The 22114-nt window shown below is 39.6% G+C and overlaps 1 protein-coding gene across 2 annotated transcripts in view; it reads right to left on the bottom strand.

Annotated features, from left to right (window-relative positions):
* ryr2b (ryanodine receptor 2b (cardiac)) overlaps positions 1–21076 on the bottom strand; it is a 109104-nt gene extending 88028 nt beyond the window's left edge. For both annotated transcript variants that reach the window (XM_070542008.1, XM_070542009.1), the window contains exons 1-23: positions 21053–21076; positions 20668–20777; positions 19290–19409; positions 18825–18929; positions 15235–15309; positions 15056–15134; positions 14807–14919; positions 14359–14482; positions 10650–10746; positions 10253–10327; positions 9976–10132; positions 9723–9884; positions 9519–9640; positions 9078–9246; positions 8068–8203; positions 7880–7975; positions 7614–7735; positions 7315–7448; positions 1686–1927; positions 961–1153; positions 568–787; positions 323–427; positions 94–197 (exon numbers count right to left, since the gene is read on the bottom strand). In XM_070542008.1, coding sequence (XP_070398109.1) covers positions 94–197; positions 323–427; positions 568–787; positions 961–1153; positions 1686–1927; positions 7315–7448; positions 7614–7735; positions 7880–7975; positions 8068–8203; positions 9078–9246; positions 9519–9640; positions 9723–9884; positions 9976–10132; positions 10253–10327; positions 10650–10746; positions 14359–14482; positions 14807–14919; positions 15056–15134; positions 15235–15309; positions 18825–18929; positions 19290–19409; positions 20668–20718 — 2801 coding nt within the window. In that variant the 5' untranslated portion in view covers positions 20719–20777; positions 21053–21076. The remainder of the gene's footprint in view (positions 1–93; positions 198–322; positions 428–567; positions 788–960; positions 1154–1685; positions 1928–7314; positions 7449–7613; positions 7736–7879; positions 7976–8067; positions 8204–9077; positions 9247–9518; positions 9641–9722; positions 9885–9975; positions 10133–10252; positions 10328–10649; positions 10747–14358; positions 14483–14806; positions 14920–15055; positions 15135–15234; positions 15310–18824; positions 18930–19289; positions 19410–20667; positions 20778–21052) is intronic.
* Positions 21077–22114: the final 1038 nt, after the last annotated feature.

The raw sequence follows: 22114 nt of genomic DNA, 5'->3' as shown, positions 1-22114 counted from the left end.
GGAATTTTCAGTACAAGACCAGAATGACAGTTTTCTCACAATAAAGCAAGTTTGTTTAAATATTTAAGTTAAGATGAGTGCGGTGGGGCTCACTTGAGGGTGTCCTGAGCCGTTTGAAAGTTCTGGTTCCTCTCCTGCTCTGGCAGCTTGAAGAACTCCACCAGACAAGGATCGTGTAGTTTAATTTCATCTTTAACCTGTTTGAAAATAATGTTTGTATTTTTATGATACAAGTGGATCTGAAGCACTTACGAATAAAACTAGTTTTTTACAATTGATGTGGGAAAAAATAAAACAAATCATTTATAAAGACTTTTCTCACTGATCCAGTTGTCCATCCATGGTCAATCTTGTCCTTCACCCAGAGCTCATGGATATTTTCTGCCATTTTCATGCTGATGTCCTCAAGCTGTGGAGGCAATGCGACCTAAAAGTACAGTTTTTACAAAAGTATGATTCATAGCACAGAATTGCTGCTTCAAACTGGATGCAAATGTATTTTTCCCTGGAAAAATATGCCCAAAATATTCTTTTTATTTTTTTGTTCTCCTAGGGAACTGATTATACCTTGCTAATGTCTATTGGTGTGGGAGTGAAGACAACTGAAGCGACTGGCACGAAGGGGCCAATCAGCTGCTTTTTCCCTTCTCCACAGTCCAGGCTGTAGTTCTGACAGGGCTCCACCTTCAGGTTGGTTTTTGGAAGCAGAGCTTCAGAACATGAAGCATAGCCAGGCGGGGGCAGAAAGCGAAACTCTCCATGTCGTCCACCAAACAGAAAATGAACCCTGATTTGCAAGAGAACAGGAAATGCAGTCACTGTTTCTGCGTTCTCAAATTTAGGGATATTGGATTTTTTTATTTCTAAAAATAAAAAGACATGATAGTAAAATTAAAGCACAATCAGAACATTTTAGAAAGAATAAGAACCAAAGCACTGGTATGGAGAAGAGTTACTGACCTGACTCCAGCAGAGAAGCTGACCACGGGATACAGAAGTCCATTAGAGCTGAAGTTCTCCATCATGCCTTGCACCGGCAGACCGTTGACTCGGAAAGAGATGCAGGGAACGGCCAGGTCAAGACAGCAACTAACCACATCATTATCTTTCAGCAGGTGTGGGAAGGGAGAGCTGACTCTACGGCCCACACAGCCTGAAATTCAGAAGATCAAAATCAGTGTTTTTTTTTTCTTTTCTTTTGTTTTTATGGATTTTTTTCCAGGTTTTGCATTTCCTCTGAACAATAAAAAAGCATAAAACGTGTAATAAAGACTAGGGTTTACATTTCAGAAACATACCTCTGTGCCAAATGCCAACATGTTATTCTGGCTAAATTTAATTGCAGCATTTACATTCATTGGAATTTACAATCAGTGCCACCACACCACGGTTCCTAATTGTAATAAATACATCTCATTTCCGCTAAATCCCTCAGTGAGAGGGCTGCACTCAGAATTATAATTCATGATAGTCTCATGTATTTTCTCTCTGCGGATGCCTTCATTAAAAGAAAATAACACGCTAATGGATTTTTTTGCTGTGACTGTTTTTGCTGTTTCTTTTGGATGTAATCGGATACAGAATTCATTTGAAGTCTGATCACAAGTGAAAACGCTGACTGTTTTTTGCAAGCCAATGACAAATAAATAAGCAGAATATGTACTTTATAAAAACGTTGCACTGACCTGACCAGAGGCTAAGTCCATCAAAGCCATAAGAACAGAGGTCATCTCCCACTCCGTACCCCCCCCAGCCCTCCCCTCCTGTAGGCCTTGGTCTGTAGCCTTTAGTGAAGGCCCAGCCAACACGCAGGTGAGTCGGTTCTGGTGTCAGGAAGGGGTCAACATGATCCACTACCAGCTCGTAGTACCATCTCCGATGCTGGGCTGAGGCGTCCCCCACATCCAGAAAGATGTTTGGTCTCACGCTAGGGTGGAATGGTTTTAGGAGGATCAGGGGCAACAAAAGAACAGAGAGAACAGAGGATCATTTCTTTATTCACTTGGTATGATTAGAACAATTCAGAGTATTTATTGTTTTTAGATTCGATAAAGTCCAAGTTCAGCGAATGTTGCCTTACTCACAAGACCGGTGCCTTCAGGATGCAGAGAGATAGGGCCAACGTCTATATTTAGTCACTCACATTATAAATTATGTTGGTGTGTCTTTTCACCGAAGCTATCAACAGAGATCAAGCTACACACAGTTCACGCCATGGCGCCGTTCGACCAATCAGCGCAGGGCTATAAGACGCCAAATATTGGTGTGTCTACAGAGCCAGAAAAAAACTCGGTCTCTTCTCGTGTTTACAGTCAGATCTCTAAAACTAACGATGCTAGGTCACACGGTTGACTAGTTAGGGTTAGGGTTAAACACAATGAAGATGGTGAAATCATAGCGTGACAACCAAAGCAGCCATGTCTGAACATACGCCTTGAACATGTAAAACAAATTATGTATATTATTAGAAAAAATTCTATTGTTCTTTTAAGGCTCGACTATCATAATCGTGGTAACAGTAACAATAATTCCATTATTGAATATATTTTGCTGTTTTAAACTAAGATTTCTATGAAAAACAGCAAGACAGTTATTGTGTCAGCCAATCTCACCATCGGTGATGATGATGAAGAGGAGGAAGAAGACACAGAGGCAGATCCTCACATATAATAAATTCTTAAATAATGTAATAATCTATATTTAATTAGAAATTATATCTGTTTTTTCAATAACTTTTCTAAAATATTTTACAGTAATCTGTTTTTATAAAAATACACTATATTGTTTAATTATTGTTATTTATCTTTGTTTCATTCTTTCTGTGCTGCTTTATAGCCATTGTTTTTGAGTTCTTAATAATATACAGATTAGCAAAATTTGTTGGTTTACGTCTTTCACTGACAGTTTCATCTCTCACTGGTGCCTTCCTCAGAGTGGTGGTGATGTAACTTCTTTGCTGTTTTATCAGCGGGCAGTAGAGGACGATGATGTCGCCCTCTACTGCCCACTATTATATATATATGTATATAAACACTAGATGGCGAAAGCGGGAGTCGAGGGCGTAGCTAAAAGGCGGCCATCTTACCTCAGACAACAGACCCCTCCGCTCTCAATGGTAGCAGCTGAAAGGTGAGTGATCAGCTTGAACAAAAACACTCTTAACTCAATGAAATATTAACGGATTTACAAGCGGTTTGCCTTATTACAACCCTTAGAACACATGGGCTTGAGACAACATACTTGCACATGTTGAAAGTAACGCTTTTGCTTTTGAAAGTGACTTAATTGTGAACCATGTGTCCCGCCTAGGCTATCTGCATGTTATTCAGGTTGAGACCATAATCGATATTTTATCTGGTTCTACAAAACCAACAAAGCTTTTACGACAGCCCAATTGTTGTCTAAATGACTGTGTTTGTGGATGTTTTTGTGTTTATTAGCTGTCTAACTTGGCTTAGAGATGACGAGGCTACGGTGAGTGCACTGCTTAGCAAAACAAAGTTGACTATACCTCAGTGGATGTCGCTCGTTTTATTTTAAATAAATGAATGCTAAATTGCCCGTGATTTTTAAGCGTCTTGGTTTGTTACACAAAACTTATATTGAGATATATTAAAACAGGACATTTCTCGCATTTTGTTCGCAGAAATACACCTTTATTAATTGTGAAGCTTGAGGGTCAACATGCCTGACTGTCGTGCAGCCTACAGATGCTCGAATTGCCTCTGTCATAAACTGAGACAACGTGGGATCACCTTTTATCTGCAACTGTTGCAAAGAAAACATAGACTTGTACATTTAGTCTGTTAATTGTTTTTATGTCAATAAAATTATTTGAAACTGTTGTTCCATTGCTGCTGCCACCTTCTTCTATACATTTTCTATCTGGTTTTATGAATGTTGAAAATCTCCTTCACAAGATCAATCCATTATCCATCTGTTATACTAACCTAATCTATTTTTTGATTATTTTCTAACTTTTTCAGAAAGCATTTCCAAAGAGCTTATAATTAAATTAAAGTCAATAAATAAGAAAAAAAAATTAAGAAATAGTGAAAATACAAAATAATTTGCTGGATTAAATTTTACTGCTGGCGGGCCGGTTCTGGCTGACAAATGTGATTTGGGTGTTGGTTGTCTTATTTGTTGGGGTGCACATTTTGTATTTGTGTTCTGTTAATGTGGGCTTTACCTCAAAAGAACCTTGAAATCTCATCTCTACACAAATCTTATTTCACAAACCAGGAATATAGATATAGATAGATCTATTCAATATAATAGGCTATTGTAATGTCCACAAATGGTCCGTTTTCACGCAGAGTTTGACCCCTTCAGTATCTGGTCTACATGGAGACAGGAGTTTACATGTATGTTGATATTCTATATTTTCACGGAATATCACATCTTCCTGGTCATAAGTAACGGTAATATATTCAGCTTAAAACACATTATTCACCCCCTACTTATTATATGTACAACGTTACACTATGTATACTTTAAGTTACTGTAGCTTACAGTAAATGTGATATCTATGAAAGATTAAATGCTTTGTGGAGTTAAATACTAGGAATTTCTGGGCCAAACCCATCCTATTTCACAGACACATCTGTGGCATTTATAACAAATCAAACATTTTGAAAATCGGTTGAAAATTGAGCAAGTTAAGAGTTATTTAAATAGTACATGCACCATACACCCCAATGTCAAGAAAGGGGGCAGCTGTCTGAGGTAAGATGGCTGCCACGTTCCTACGTTGCATCCCATTGGCGAACAGCGGGGACGAGGCATCTAGTTTTCTATACATGTCTATGCCCACACCCTCTTTGTCAATGACCGCTGATAAAACAGCACAAAAGTGGCATCAAGGGTGTTTCTCAATGCCAAGGAACCTTGCCTTGATGTCTTGGACCCGCCCCGGTTGCCTATGATACGTCATTGGGAGCCGCCAAGGTGTGTTCCAATGTTCATGTTCTACCGAGGCATCTGTTCTCTGTTTGTTAGCTGTTTAGCTAGCTGAGCAAGGATACATGGGAGGTGCCTTGTAGTCTGGCCTTGGTCAAAAATTTCCCAGAATACACTGCAGTATTTTCAAAAGGATGGTGGATCAGGAGCCGGCAGCTACTTTGGGGGCAAATTTCAAGTTTAAATGTAAGTCAGCTAATTGTATCTATCAAGCTAATATCTAAAAGATTTTTTATACCCAAGCAGTTATCCATGGTTGGTTAGTTGCTGTTTCGGTGGCTAGTGGTTAGTAACTCGCTCATATATGTAATTTAACCAATATATACACAATTTTAAAAGTAAAAGGCTATCTCCCGTGTCATGTGGCGCAAGTCTGTTCCATTTAACCGTTTTCTTTGACCAATGAAGGACAGTGTCCTCATCAGCAAGGCGTCTGGCCTTGCAAGACATCGCCTTGCGAGGTCAGGCGCCTTGACATTGAGAAACACTCCAAGAGTTGCAGTAATTAAAGCAAAAATCTGGAGTATTTTCTCAGAGGACACGATCTAAAGGTGGAAAACTTTATTACACGTCTACGCTCCTCTCCCTGCTTTTGTGATACTGCCAGAAGCATCACCACTTATTCTTGAATTCCTTGACGTGAGTGTAATAATTATGTAAATATTACATGAGAGTAATAATTGTAATTGTGGAGATTAGAGCTCAAGAATGAGAGGCAGTGCTTCTGGCAGTACCAAAAAAGCAGGGAAAGGAGCCTAAGAGGTGCAATACATTTTTCACCTTTAGGTGGTGCCATCTGAGAGAAGAATCCAGATTTCTGCTTTAATTAATGCAACTACACATTCAATCAGAATTGAATCCTTTGACAACTTATGTGAGTCATGAAAACTCCTCATAAATCTCAAAATGTTTGGGGAAATGGCAACATGAACTCTGATGTAAGCCATAATTTTGTGAGTCTTTCTGATTAAAAACAAAGACCTGCAAAGGAGAAAATCGTGCACAGAAAAGGCAACATCTCGAAAAAGTTTAGGCGAAGGTAATTAAAGAAACAACAAATGGATCGGATCACAAAACATGTCATTTTGAAAGAAAACGTTGCTATATTTTGATATAAAATAGCATAAAATGGATCTTCAATAAAAGCTGAAAGGAAAACTTTGTTACTGACAAGTTGATGTGCCCAGAATGCTGTAGGGGGTTCAAACAGGAGTACAACTGCTTTCATCCCGAGATCTCTTAGGAAGGAACAAAGTCTATTTTTTAACACCACTTCACTGTCAGAGTGGAAGAAGCCTTTTTTTTTTGTTTCAAAACCTCAAACTGACGAGTCTTCTCTATTTCTCTGTGAGTCTGCAAGTTGACTTTCCTGTTTTTGTTTTTGTTTTTCCTAATCCACAGCACAACACTTTGTTAATAAATGCTGAATATAATAAAACTTCAATTGAACACAACAAAACATCTCACAAGATCAACTAGAACACAATTACGTAAAATAATAAAAGACTGAACGGTCAAAGTGTTATCAGCAAGTTCATAAGAATGGAGGGAATAAACAAAAGCTAATGAGATTAATAACATGACTGAAAGCAGATTTTATAATAAATGAGTTGATGAGGAAGTGAAAGCGATAAAGCGAGAAATGTCTGCAGGAGGAATAAAGCTGGGGAGTAGATTGATCAGGTGCGAACATTAATAAACCAAGTCAGACAGAAGCTCGGAGAGACTAAAAGGCCTGCAGACAGAGAACAGCATGATAAAAGGACCCAGCTGCTTATAGAGAAAGGGCAAATCAAAAAAGATAAATGAAATACCACCCAAGCTCAGAAGAGAAGTGGAAAGTGCCTTCTAGATCAGAGCGCTATAGCGTGCAAAAATACTGAGAAGAAAGATGTGAGGAGTGATGAAACTGATTAAAAACCGTTCATAGATTGACTCGGTTGATTCATTCTACCTCAGGTTAGGAGGTACCTTTATTCACTGGAAAAATGGCTGAATTGAACACTTTTTTTTGCTCTGACATCAAATTTGTGGATGAGATGTCTTCAAACAAAAAGAAGACCCACAAAGTATTTCTAAATGGGAACATAACTCACGAGTTCAGGTGGAAAAGGACAAAAGATGTAAAGAAATCTGAGGAGGTCCCGCAAAAAGACACCATTTGTGACAACAACAATAGTAATATAGGTCAACTCCTACTTGTGTCTTTTTGTTGCATGTTGACACAAAATGACACAAAGCAGAGATGAATTTACAAAATAACTTCATAAGAATGACAGCATATGAGGCTGGGTGGGTGACACACATAAATAAATCATCGTGTCTGATTTGGGAGAAAACACCTGGAAGTACCTGGTGACCTGATTAGTCAGACGTGTCTGAAGTAGCAGATCTCTGTCTGGTAGCAGGCTGTTACAGATGAGGTTCTGATTGGAGCGCACCGCTACACCGTGGCACACACACAGGGAGCGCAGCACCTCCAGCACCTGGAACAAAAGCTGTCAGTACTTCACGCAGCAAGAGCTCAATAAGTGGAAGTGATTCATTTCAGGCCACAGATGGCCGATGGCTACCGAAGGCGTTGCAGCGACTGCATGTTACCAGGAGCCAGCTCAGGGGCTAACTCTCAGAGACATATTTATTTTTTTTACCTTGTGGTTTCCATGTCCATGCTTCTGCAAAAATGAGATAATAGACTGAATATGTCCGTCTTTGACTACATTCAGTGCTTCTGGGCTTTCTACCAGGGCACAGTGAAGAACTTCCAAGACTCCTGTAAATGCAAAGATGTTTTATGGCAGAAGCACAGAAAAAAACCTGCGCATGGAGTATTTATCCATTTAATTCTTGTTGTTTAATCAGTCAGAATAACTTGGTTAGCAAAACTGAAAAGGAAATGCTCGCAAATGCAACCAACCAGAGGACGCTTCCAGTCGGTCTAGCCTGCTGATTAGCCAGTCCACAGAACTAGAGAAATATGCACAGTTGATGCGATTTCCTCGAATCAGAGCAGCTGAGGGAGATTTTTTTAAAGAAAGAAAGAAAGAAATATGGAAAATTGTGATCCCCGTTTAAAAAGAACGATAATGTTTTAATTTTTCTTACCCAGAAGTTCATAGAAGCAGCTGAGAAGGACTTCCCACTCTTCTCCTGTGTTACTCTGAGCAGCTTCACCAAAATGAGAGGCGCTTCTATGTTGATGTAGATGATCGATGCACTCTAAAACCAAATCTATCACACCCTGGGAACAAAAGGATGTTTAGTACGTCAAATCACAGCTCTCCACCAGATGCGCAAATGGCACATAATGCAATCATGAGCTCAATAGTGCATCTCTTTCCAACGGGGGCATTTCAGACGCAATTAAGCAGGGAAAGTGTTCCACACACTTGGTTCTATGTGGTCAAAATAACCGGAGTATTGCAAGATCATTTGTCGTTCTGCCAGAAAATCGGCAGTATCTACTTATCTATCTGCTGTTCTGGGGCCTCATTTAAAAAGCTGCGAAGAATCATTACTAAAACCCTACTGAAGCACAGAAAAGAAATTCTTACGCAAACTAATTTTCCAAACTATAAAACACTGCTTACACATGGCTGCATTTCCTGTAAAACAGGTAAAGACCTCCCACTAAAGTTCTTACCTGAACCAAAAAACTATTAAGTGCAGTTTCTGGTCAGCAGAGGGCTGCAGAGCATTATCCAATGAGAAACTGGTCAAGTTCATGGCTCAAGAACCACTGAATCCAGTTTGAAAGCAGCAGCTGAAAAGGTTTAAAACTCTTTAGTGCTGTTGCACGAGTCTTGCTTCCGTTTTGATTTCCTGTCTGGCTCTTTCTGATTTGCTGAGCTGTATGTTCTCTGGAAGCGTCGTGCATAGGCCAAAGCGTAAATTTAGGGGAGCAAATTAATGCAATGCAACACTACGCTTTTTGGACTTGTCCAAAATGTGCCACATTGTGACCATTGGGAAAAAAAAAAAACATAGACGCCAACCACGGCTAGCTGTTTACTATATGCTTTCCAAACCTTATGCAATGGTTCCACATCCAGTGGAAAGCCAGGATAATAAACACTAAAAATGTGCAGTAACATTTTGAATTTGGGTGTGTTTACCTCTTCTTGAAACATGTTCTGTCGTTTCTTTAATGCTGTCATCTTTTTCTGTTTGGCTTCATGTCCGATCTCCTCCATCGGAGGTTGGAAATAGTTGATTAGATCCTGAAGACTGTGAGTAATGATCTCCATGGGCAAGTTGGCTTCATGAGTCAAACTGTCCAGATTCCTAGGAGGAAAACAGAGAGATGGTTGTTAATTTAGTCTTTGAATTTCATTGCTTAATTTGAAGTCAGAGTTCACTTCCCAATAAGAATTGCTCTGTGATATTTCTGTTTTAAATCCATTATCTAATATAGAAATTATACAAGTCTGATATTTTTATTTTTTAATAATTAGTCAGTTGATCATGTCATGAGAAACAACTTCTTTTTGAGTCGTGTGCTTTTATAACAAGCACTCAGCTTCAAACCAGTGACACAGTGAAACTGTAGTGAGTACCTGAGAAAGCAAGTGAACAAAGAGACGGCGCTCCAGATGAGTCTAGCGGTGTGCGACTCTTCTCTTTGTGATCGAGACAGGGTCAGTCCATCGTCCATGTGGCCCTCGCTGTGCAAAATGGCCTGAAAACACGTTTTTTCTGATCATTTGTTGATTTTATATGAAAATAGCAAAATCAAAGTGATTTAAATTTGCATGATTTGCCTTCCGCTGAACTCCTCCCAGACGACACTTGGCATCAGCTGCTTGGTAGGTTAGCCACAGCCCAGAGTTCACATGCTGAATGTAGCAAACCGAGTCTCCATACTTGATCTCTGGGGTTCCCATTCCATCAGTGTTGGTCCTCTTATCGGTGTCAAGCCTCTCCTGCGGGGAAAGTGTGAAGTTAAATATACTACATTATGTCCAAATGGCACACAAGTCTCATGGCTAATTAAAAACTCAGGATGTTCCTGACTTTTGAAGATCTGAAGCAAAAAGAGGTTGTGTTGATGTCCGCCTTTTCCCGATCAACCAGATGGAGGCCTTTTTCTTCTGTAAGACCCAGAAACCTCCCAGTGGTTACATGGCACAGTCTAAAGGGCTCGCCCCAGCTTGTGTGTCTACCACTCCAGCTATAAAGCATCAAGAAGGTTGTTTAGAATCTTATAACAGTCACAGAAAGATCCTTTTTCTGTTTAATAGTATTGTTTAACCCAAAAATGAGTGGATCATCTGATTTTTGGAGCACTCACACAACACGATGGATTTCCAGCCTCCAGAGGGAGCGGGCATAGCTTGAGACTGATCCAGCCTCATAATGCACGACTCTAGGTCAAGAAAACAACAATAGTTGGGCTTGTAAATAAAATTTTACATTGCAGACTTTAGAGAGGTTTGTGTTTTTGTAGGGGTGGGAATTTAACACATTAGTTACAATTAATTAATAAGAAAAAAGTAATGTGCGGTTACAAAAATATACTCATTAGTCATTCGTGCCACACTAAAATGATTTTTAATTAAATAAATTACTTTGTAATTTGTAAAATTTGTCTTGAACGATTAAAATGTGATTAATCAAGACTAATTACAAAGCCTCTGATTAATTAGATTAATTTTTTACTTGAGTCCCACCTCTAGTTTTTTACTGACCTGTGGAGCTCCACTTCATGATCTGCAGAAAGAACAGTCAGACATGCAGCACTGTGCTGGTGGAGCAGCCTTAAGGTTTCACCTCCCTTCAGATATCCTGGAACAAAAACAATAAACACAAACGTTGTATTCAAATAAATTCTTACTTAACCGGTTAAGCAAAAATTCGCTAAAACCAAAGTAGCTTTAGCTTTTTCTAAATATCAAATTTTATGAGAAAATCTGCAATTTGCATCTGGAAAGCAGATTTTCTTCAGTAGCTATCAGCTTATGCAGACTGGAAGATTGTTTTATTTTAAGCTTTTTTTATTCTTACCGACAGTGAAAACCTCAACTGAATTAAATTGTTTAAAATTCCCTTATTTTGTTCAAGATTAAAATGTAGTCAAATTTAAAGCTGCTCTAATGCAAACCTCATTCAACAAACATCCTGAGCATGTTTAGGCATCTTATACTTGTTCCAAATTTAAATTATGCACTTTCCAGGAAATGTTTTGACATTTGTGATGTTTTACATGACATATGTTACTTTCTACCCTGGTCAAAGTTTTTAGATAATGTTACCTAACTAGTTTCAGTCAATGTTTCAACTGTCAAGTACATGAAAACCAGTATTCACATTCAGCACTCACATAAAAGTAATGATACCAGGATTTTAAAAGATTTCTGTTGAGGTTGAAGTTATACTTAAGTGAATTTACCCAAATAAAGTAATAAAGTACTTTTACATTTGTTCAAGTCATGTAACATTACAGCCAAATGTTTAAGCTGCACCACTGTACTACCCCTAAAGTTGCACCAAGCAGGTTTTTATGCTGCACCCACAGGCGCTGCCACTTAACACAATTAAAAGCTGCACACAGCCAGGCCAATGTAAAGGCACAGGGGCATAGGCCGGGACGTACAAGCATCCAGTCAGTCAGACTGGCACAGCAACATTTGTTTTTCTGCTGGGTGCTTTATTTCTTTAAATGGCAGGGACCATAACAAAAAAACATTAAAATTTGGAAAACAATAGGCAACCTGTTCTATTCTCATATATGCTTAAAGAAAATGAACGTAATTTAGTGCAATGCAAATACATTAAAGAACCACATTAGATGGTACAAACAAAGTCAGCATGGTAAATGATTAAAATTATCATCAAACTGCAGTCAAATACACTATCTGGATGGTGCAATTTATCCAGATAAGTTTTTTCCTTTGTGCTATTTAGAACAATGACTAGCCAAAAAAATGTCAGGATCAGAAGTTAAAGGTCAGCTAATAGAAAATTACTCCAGTGAGGTATAAAAGTCCAAAATTTGACTCAAAGTCTCTTTCCGGAGTATTTTTCTTATCTGATACCACCATCTAGTGGCTGACAAGCATATCACACAAATACTTTCTTATTCAGCTTTTTTAAGATGGTAACTTCATGTTTCTAGTTTATTTATGTCCGTTTGTAGCTGACAAGCAGAGCTAAAACATGTTGTTTTACAAGTACTATTCTCATATCATGTGTTCTCATATATTTATATTTTAGAGACTTACTTGTTTGTGAAAAGTTCATCAACCAAGGTATTCCTTAAATTTGAAGAATTTAAGCAGTAGTTTAACGCTATTGGTTAGTTCTGGTCAGTGCTCAGTTTCCTATTTCACGGAGCTTTGCGGGGCAGGGGGCATGCTTAGCTAAAAAATTAAATGATGTATTGCTTACATTATATCACAGTACATGATAAGATCACTTTTATGGATTTCTGAAAAATCATACATAATTTCTAAAAGGGGAAAACTCCGGAAAGCTACTTTACGTTTGTTTTGTTTTTTAATAAAGCATTTTCTTTTTTTTTGTGTGTGTCCTGTCTGGCGTTGAAGCAAACAAAATTAATGTCTGAATGCTGGTGACAAGCCTCACAGATTTACTCTCAGGTGGAGCATCAAAGCATCTGCTATTAATGTCACGCCTGATACTTAAAACTATTGTTATTGTTTTTGAATGCTTGTAATTCCGACCAGACACGGAGACAGAGGTGTAAGAGAAAGGAAGAGACAAAAGGAAGGGGGGGGGGTCCACAAAAATAAACAATCAATGATGAACAAGAGTCTGCTTCTAGACCTGCAGAAGGAGAAAAAAAGAAAAGGGACACACAACAACACAACAGGTGCAAACTATCACTGCGTCAACCAGATGAGGAAATACAAAATCAACATTGTTTAACTGAACAATCACGATAATAAATCACAGTGCATTAAGTGCCAACCACAGCCTTAAGACATGTGTTGAACGTGCCCGAGTCCATACTTATGAGAGCACCATGTGAGCACCTGTGTGCGTACACGCGCTTGTTTATGTAAGGTTTCTCTATAGGAGTGTCCAATAGAGAGTGTGAGAGGTCACAGATCTGCCCCCCAAAGATGTGTAGGAGATGGAGGGAGCTCCAAGTCTCAGAGATCCAGGAGCTGCCCCAGAGCGCAGGGACCCCAGGGAGACTGCAATCAGAAAGGCCCCTGCCCCCCTCGAGCGGCGCAGAGGATCGCCCTGGGGGGCCACAACCAGCAGCCGGCAGAGTCCCTGGGGATATCAGCAGCAAGCTCACAGGCTCGCCCGCAGCCTCCCACCCCCAAGTCAGCTGAGCCCGGAACCCAGCGACCCGGGACCCAGGGGGGGACACCAGGCAGCCACCAGAATTAATCAAGCATTTTCAAGGATTTCAAGTGCCTAAAATAACTCTGTTTTCATATTTGATGGAAGCAAGTTGTTGTTCAGTAAAAACTTCAAAATGGCAAAATTTGGAAAACAAATTAGCTTAAAACATTCTTGCATACCTTTTACCAACGTTCTAACATAGTACCACTATAAATATATTGTGGACATTAAAAAAATTAAAAAATTGTAGATCGTGGTTCTCTTGCGTTTGTCTAAAATTTGCCAACACTAAAAGCAACTATTGGACCATCCGGTTGTCATTCTCACCGAACCGTCCTCCATTAATTACACGCTCGTGTAGTGAGCAACAGAACACCACTGGTGTGAAAGGTTCTCCACTCAATAATATCAGAGAAGAATAAACACCTGGTTGCTACCACTTCAACTTTAGAAAAAACTACCAAAGTCCCAAAAAGAAAAACACCAATTAAAGTCATGAGCAACAAAAGAAGCTTGGATCTAGAAAACAGCGACTGGTGTTAAGCACTATCTCCTTTCCTCTGGTAATGTGGGTTTCCAGGTTCTCACAGAAGCATCTCAGGGAAGATACCTGAGGGGAGGGGTGATTGTTGCGTAATCGTGTTTGCATTCAAAAGCTAGCTTGATCTGTAGATTCGCTATAGCACCTTTTGATTTCACTTCAATTTTCAACAACCCTATAAAGTATATATAACATATACATTGTTTTTTATGTTGTCCCTGGTTTCTGAATAGGGGGTAAAGGGGCTAAAAAAATAAAGAAAAAGATAAATCCCAGTTCGAGCTCATGGGGAAGGATGAAAACAGAAAGCGAAGTCACAGTTCAGCTTTCAACACAACAACAGTAGCTTAACGCATAAATCCAAGCCTGTCTCTGACAGGTCAAAGTTCAAAAACATCTGTTAAGCTGTGGTAAAAACAGATGTTTGAAATAGTTATATTTATATTTTTTATTCCAACATGTCATATAAGTTACATCACTTTAAAAATAATCTGCTTATCGCCACGTTTAAAAAAGCAAAAACAGAAAAAGTGACTTGCCTTGAGCAACGGCACTTCCAGAGCAGATGGGAGCAACACTCCACAGAGTCTGCTGGAAGGCTGCATCGACAGTCAGACTGTCGCTCAAGTGTTTGTTGTCAGAAACGCAGCCAAAGGACAGATGCTGGGAAGAAAGAGAATGAGAGTAAGAGAAATGGGCTCATCAGGAGCAAAAAAACAAAAAAGAAAAAAAGAAGAAAGAAACACGGCTTCTGATTTTTCCACCACAATAACTGTTATCACAAACAATTATGCAAAACAACTGATCTGGGGGAGCGAGAATACTGACAGTTCTGCATGAAATGAGTGGAAAGTTAAGCAGCTAGAGCTTTCTGATGGAGAAAGAATGTCAGTGGAGATAAGTGAATTACTTTTATTATTAAATATTTGTATATTTTATATTAATACTGGTTAAATAATTTTTATGAATCTGTTTTCAGAGACTCACCAGGTATCTCTCGGAGGACACGCTAACCAGGATGAGGTCATCCCCCACACGCACCTTCTCACCCTCTGACCTTTGCCTGGATGCTGGATGGACTGTCCACCAACATGCCTCTCCTGAGTCACAAGCAGAATTTCAATGAAGAGAAACATCTAAGCCCAAAACCCACTCACACTCTGAAGAGCACACACAATTATTAATGAAAGGTAGATTTAATCTGGAAAGAGGAAACTGAGGTAAAAATATACAAACCTTCTCTGTCTTCTTGGAGACCAACATCAAAAGACAGTTTGTCCGGTGAAGACTCAGAAGAAGACAAGCAGCTGAGATACTGAAGGACAAATATTTTGTTTTTCAAATGCTGTATATATTGTTTTGATTTTGGATGATAATGCACTGATTTGTTTACAAGAGTATTAATAAGAATTCACCATGCTGCTGTATGAGTGTAAGAACAACACCGCCTGGCCGTAGAGGAGAGTACGATGACTTACACCAGCTCCCACCTGTAGAGCTCAAGAGATCAGCGTGAATAAACTGAAAAGCATTTCATTAAACTCTTTTAAATTATAAAAACAACTAAATCCCTTCATTTCCCCCCGAAAATCTTATTTAAACACATTTTTATCAAAGATCGCTCAACTGTCTTGTATATTAAACCTGACAAAGGTCAGAAGTGTTTAAATCCATGGCTATTTTAGTCATTTATGGAGCAGGAAGTCACCATATTTGGAGAAGAATGTGACATAAAACCCTAGAAATCTAATCAAAGAAGAACTTTCTTTAAGAAAAAGCAACATTTTTACAGCTGAACTGGTTTTACCACCACTGATCCTTTAAGGTGGTTCTAGCTGAAAGGCCTAAAACCTTTACAACTGTGATAGAAGTGTTTTATCTCTCTCTCTCTCACTAATTACAACACACTAAGAGCCACAAAACCTGCTTAAGCAGGAACATTTGAATAAATATTCTTGTAAAATTTGACCATTTCATGTCCTAAAGTTTGTTATTATCACTTATTTATTTTTTTAATATCAGAAAAGAAGAAACTAGTATTTTATATAAGAAATGTATAAATGTTATAAATATATTAGGAAATTACATGTATTTCTAATACAGAATTGTTTCAGTTCAAAATAAGAAGAAAATAGAAAAAAAATTATATATATATATATATATATATATATATATATATACACACACACACACACACACACACACACACACAGGTCCTTAAAAAGTCTTAAAAGTCTTAAATTGGCTTTTCCAAATTTAAGGCCTTAAGAATCCTTAAAAATGACAAATAACCCTTAAATACAGCTTCCAAATGTCTTAAATGACCAAAGACCCAATAAACCAGATTCTTTTATTTCTATAAAATTTTTGTAAATTTCTAGTTAGTGTTCAGCGTTTTTTGTGTATGATATTGGCAAAAGCGGAACCGTACACATGCAGTTGGTTGTAAAAGGAGGCTATTTTTAGTGTGGGTGTGAAGCGGCTGGGATGAGGATCAGCACCTCTAAATCTGAGACCATGATTCTCGACCAGAAAAGGGTGGCTTGCCAACTCCGGGTCGGGAGAGAGGTCCTACCTCAAGTGGAGGAGTTTAAGTATCTCAGGGTCTTATTCACGAGTGAGGGTAGGAGGGATCGGGAGATCGACAGGCGGATTGGTTCGGCGTCTGCAGTGATGCAGACGTTGAGCCGATCTGTCATGGTGAAGAGGGAGCTGAGCCAGAAAGCCAGGCTCTCGATTTACCGGTCGATCTACATCCCAATCCTCACCTATGGTCATGAGCTTTGGGTAATGACCGAAAGAACGAGATCGCGGATACAAGCGGCCAAAATGAGTTTCCTCTGTAGGGTGGCCGGGCTCAGCCTTAGACATGGGATGAGGAGCTCGGACATTCGGGAGGGACTCGGAGTAGAACCACTGCTCCTCCGGATCGAAAGGAGTCCGTTGAGGTGGGTTGGGCATCTGGTATCTGGCATCTGGCATTTGGGCGTCTGGTCTTCAATCAGCCAAAAAGAGCACACGTCGCCCCTCTGTTCAATGAGCTCCACTACCGCTAGCAGCACGCATCAAATTCAAATTGCTAACACTAGCATACAAAGTCCGAGATGGTACGGCTCCCATCTACCTGAATCCTCTTGCAAAGGCTTACGTCTCGGCCCGGCCGCTCCGGTCATCACAGGATCATCGGCTAGCAGTGCCTACACCACGCTCAGGACAATCCAGACTTTTCTCATGCATCGTTCCACAAATGTGGAATGACCTTCCAAGCACTACTAGAACAGCGGCTTCCTTTTCAATTTTCAAGAAACTCCTGAAGACCCTGCTCTTCAGAGAGCATCTTCTTAACTACCATCCTCCCTGCACCCATCCCCCCTCTCTACTGTCCACTCCTTTGTTCCCTCCTCTCCATGATTGATGTCAAGTTGTTGTTATTGTTGTTGTTAGCCTCAAGGGCAATATGCCGATTATCACTTGTAAGTCGCTTTGGACAAAAGCGTCTGCTAAATACATAAACATAAACATCTGGTCAGGATGCCTCCTGGACGCCTCCCTGGGGAGGTGTTTCAGGCATGTCCTGCCGGCAGGAGGCCCCCGGGTCGATCCAGGACACGTTGGAGAGGTTACATCTCCAATCTGGTCCGGGAACACCTTGGGGTCCTGCCGGAGGAGCTGGTGGAGGTGGCTGGGGAGAGGACGGTCTGGAGCGCCTTAGTTGGGATGCTGCCCCTGCAACCTGGACCCGTATAAGCGGAGGAAGACGATGACGACGGCTATTTTTAGATGAGCACATTAGCTGTTTAAGCTAGTGGGAGCTTGCGCCATGGGGGAAGGGCAAGTTTAATGGTAACTGGATGGCTAATCCCACGTTCGCGACATGGTTAGCACCGGTTCCAGGCAATAGCTGGAAATTATAGCTTAAATTTATTTTTAAAAATAGCTTAAATTTGGTCAAAGTGGCCTTAAAAAAGGTCTTAAAAAGTCTTAAATGTGGCTCCCTTGAACCTGCAGATACCCTGATATATATATATAAACACACACACACATAAATAAATATAAAGTTGTTTGTTATTGTAAATAACTATGTGTAACCTGTAAAATGTGCTGTGTGTATTTCTATGATTTTTTCAGACTTTTCACATCTCTCAAAATGCTAATTAGCTAATCCACTACCAAAATAAAAGCAGTATTGCCTTAAGTAGCTCTGTTTGGATGAAAAAGTAACATTCATTTAACAGTGGAAAACGCTAAAATTTTATCAATCAAAATTGGACCAAATATTATACAAATAATATTAATTCATTGTTATTTTGTTATTCAAGGGTCAAATTGGACTTGTATTTTTATGACAGGTCATTTTTTTAACTGTCGCATAAAGCAGCGCTTATTTCCATGACGCAACAGAGGAAGATTCTGTTCCAAATGCCGTTCTCGTCCTCCCATATTCAGTAGAACGGACTTCCTGCTGTCCTTGCCAAGAATGTACTTGTCAAGCACACAAGAACACACTAGCGTACTTGGGTATTGAGAAACGGCCCGTTTGTGTTGAGCATTGGTGGTTCTATGGGGGGGCCCAGAAGGGCATTGGCCCTTGCTGAAATCTGATTGGCCCCCTGAAAGGCCACTTTTCTGTCTCTTGTCTATTCTTTGCTCCATGATCAGATTATAGGTGGATGCAATTTTAAGTAAGGACACTAGTGATGCTAATGAGTCAAAGGTTTTCCAGTGTGAAACTTTGTGAAAGGATGTTAGACTAATACTTGCCCCCTCTATAAATATTGTGGGCCTCTTAATGGCCCCATACTTGGAAAAATCCTAGATCTGCCCCTGATTTAGGGTGAATTAGCACAAATTATTCAGTTAAAAAGCCTCCTTTGTAATGTAGACATTAACAGCATTTTTATGTAATGCTCATCCATTGTATCACACCTTAAAATGTAGGACTTGTTATTAAAAAGTCCCAATGTATTATAGAACAAACATAGACATGAATGGACCAGACCATCACCTCTGATGCCAGTTGTTCGCTGTGAGCCAGCATTTCCTGCAGGGCTCGAACCGAGAGGCACTGGGCCAAGACGAAGCTGCATACAGACAAGTCTGGTGGAACATTCTGGCAGACAATAAAAAAAACTTGGTTTGTTATCTGTTTGCTTCCTTGCAGACCAGTGGTGCAGCAACAGAATTAGACAATAAAATTCAGTCTGGTATACAATTAATATTCACTCTAAAAATATTTCAAACAAGTTCTTGAATAGGAAATAAAAACATATAAACTACACCAAACAATCATGTAAATTTGAATATTTTCTAAAACATATTTCAAAATCTAAGTTATAATATGAATTTATACTGTTACATAATCTCATGGCATTTCTATAGCTTTATTTTTTTAAATTTCAGCCATCTTTATGTTAGAAAAGCTGACAATGGAGCAGTGATGAGGAACAGTCACGGAGGTGCAGCTCTTTACCTGGCAGTTTGAAGTGGGCTCAAGCCTGCAAAGCCTGCTGCCAAATCCTTCAGCAGCAAGACACAGCTTCAGATTTTCCTCTTGGGAGGTGAAGGTGCTCTGCAAAACCACCTCATCTCCCTGAGAAAAAGGCACAAAAAGTATGTCAGACAGCAACACGTTATTATTCTATCATCATCTAATTTTAGTAGAACCATTTGGGGAATGCATCTGTGATTTACACAGAAACGGTGTCTCATTAAAACTGTGTGTACTGTAAGAAGATCTCCACCACTTAAAGTTAATCTTATCTCCACTCAAATGCCACATGCACCACGTCAAACCAATTACACATCTCTATCTATTTAAAGAACTGCAGAAAAGACAACAGATGACCAGGAATACCAACACCTCTCTGTCCCCACGATCCGAACCTCCATTTTGGGAAGGAGCTACATTATCTGACCCCTGATTCTCCATACTTTCCACTCTGCATATCAGCAGGACTCTGCAATCACTCAAACACGAGGCCTGATGCTGAGATATGAGGCCGATGGCTCCAGGAATCAGCACGTCAACAGTTTATCTGGCATGTGAAACTTTATTATGATAAAAAGGAGGAAGTCTTTCAAAAATAAGGAATTTTGTCTCTAAAACACTTATCCTGCTAAATATCTAAGTTGCCTGCGTCACTAATTTTTTAAATAAATGAAATTAGCCACCTTGCATTAAATACAGAATAATTTGCATACTTTATTAAATATATCCTTTTTAATTGGAATTATTTTTCAATCTCATTAAAGGCAAAATTTTAAATATTTGGGGCAATAAATTCTGTTTAATTAATCATCAACCAACTAAAATGATTATTAACCAAAATTCCAACTACAACTTAGTAATTTTATTTAATTAACTACATTATTCTACCTATCTGTTTTTGTGTCTCTTTTCCAGTTTGGACACACCCTTATCAGGAAGTAAAGATTACAGGCTGGCAGAAAATGGTCTGTTTTGGGTGAAAAAAATATATAAAAATGTAATCAAAGATGTCCAAAATAACAGGATAAGAAATACCTTGGGGTTTTGTTCTTTCGTGAAATTGAATACAAATACTTTGTTATTAGATTGAACTCATCATACTTCATTTAAGTCTGGAAGTTTTACATAAAAAATTGACTTGGCTTTTATATATGTAAAGAAAGCATGAAAAATATAAATATGGATAAATTGTGGAAGACATTGTATCAGCAATAATTTCTAAATAAAACAGCTAAAGCAGCTCCCATCTCCAAAAAGTAAATGAATTCCTTAATTTAGCTTCAAGCAGCAGCAGAAATTTGTGTCCCGCCTTGAGAACAATCAAAACAGTCAGACTGACTTTTTGAGAAACACGACTCACCGTTCGTAAGAACTGGTCTTCATCATCACCCTCTCCAGTGATTTTCACCATTTTAACCAAAGATCCACATCCGACCGGATGGACCAGCTGATGATCCTGAGATCAGAGAACTGCAGAAGAAGAAGAGAAGAAGAGGAAGAAAGTGTACTGTTAGTCTGAGGGAGGAGTCTACCTCAACACCTGATGACTCGTTTCATTTTGGTTAGTTTAACTTTGCTGATTTCAGCTCTGATTCCCTCTGTTAATTATCTGCTGTCTATAGGGTGAATTCATTCTTGCCTAATTGAGGTTTTTAAATGTGATAAAGAAAAAAAATATTATCTTTTAATTTTAATAAACTGCATCAATATCTTCATATATCTGTAGAATTATAGACTGAACAAACCTTGAATTTCACTGTGTGCTGGTGCAAAACTGCTTGAGTTTGTGTCACTTTTGTCTCTTCCTGCAACCCCCCCCCCCCACCCCCCACCCCCCACCCCCACCCCACCACCACCACCACACACCCCCAGCCACTCGAGGCAGATGGCCGACTTTTCTGGGTCTGGTTGTGCTGGAGGTCTTTTTCCTTTTTCTTCACAATCACCATGCCTCCTGCATTTCTCAGGAGGAGGAACTCAATCAGAGTCAGGACTCATAACCCTTCAGCTAAAGATTTTTTATTTTAAAGCAGAAATTTTATTACAGCTGAGTTTCTATTAAATTTTATTGAATTGAGTAAAACTGAACTACTTGTCATCCCAGCAAAACCATCCATACAGCACAATATCTCAATCCAAAATGACTTCCTATCTCTGGCTCTTAAGGCAGTTCGAAATCTGGGTGTTGTGATTGATGAACACCTGACCTTTAAAGATCATGTTGCCTCTGTTGCTCGTCATGCCGCTTTGCGCTGTATAACATACGAAAGATCAGACCATACCTGACACAACATGCCACCCAGCTCCTGGTGCAATCTACTGTCATCTCCCGCCTCAATTACTGCAAAGCCCTTCTAACTGATCTTCCAGCCTGTACTGTGAGACCTCTTCAAATGGTCCAGAATGCAGCGGCATGTCTGGTCTTCAATCAGCCAAAAAGAGCACACGTCACCCCTCTGTTCATTGAGCTCCACTGGCTACCGCTAGCAGCACGCATCAAATTCAAATTGCTAACACTAGCATACAAAGTCCAAGATGGTATGGCTCCCATCTACCTGAATCCTCTTGCAAAGGGTTACGTCTCGGCCCGGCCGCTCCGGTCATCATAGGATTGTCGGCTAGCAGTGCCTACACCATGCTCAGGACAATCCAGACTCTTCTCATGCATCGTTCCACAAATGTGGAATGACCTTCCAAGCACTACCAGAAGAGGGGCTTCGTTTTTTTCAAGAAACTCCTGAAGACCCTGCTCTTCAGAGAGCATCTTCTGAACTAGCACCCTCCCTGCACCCGTCCCCCTCTCTACT

Source organism: Nothobranchius furzeri, chromosome 12 (assembly GCF_043380555.1).
Source record: "Nothobranchius furzeri strain GRZ-AD chromosome 12, NfurGRZ-RIMD1, whole genome shotgun sequence".
NCBI lineage: Eukaryota > Metazoa > Chordata > Actinopteri > Cyprinodontiformes > Nothobranchiidae > Nothobranchius > Nothobranchius furzeri.
Note: the sequence above shows the minus strand (reverse complement) of the source record. Positions and strands in the feature narration are given on the sequence as shown.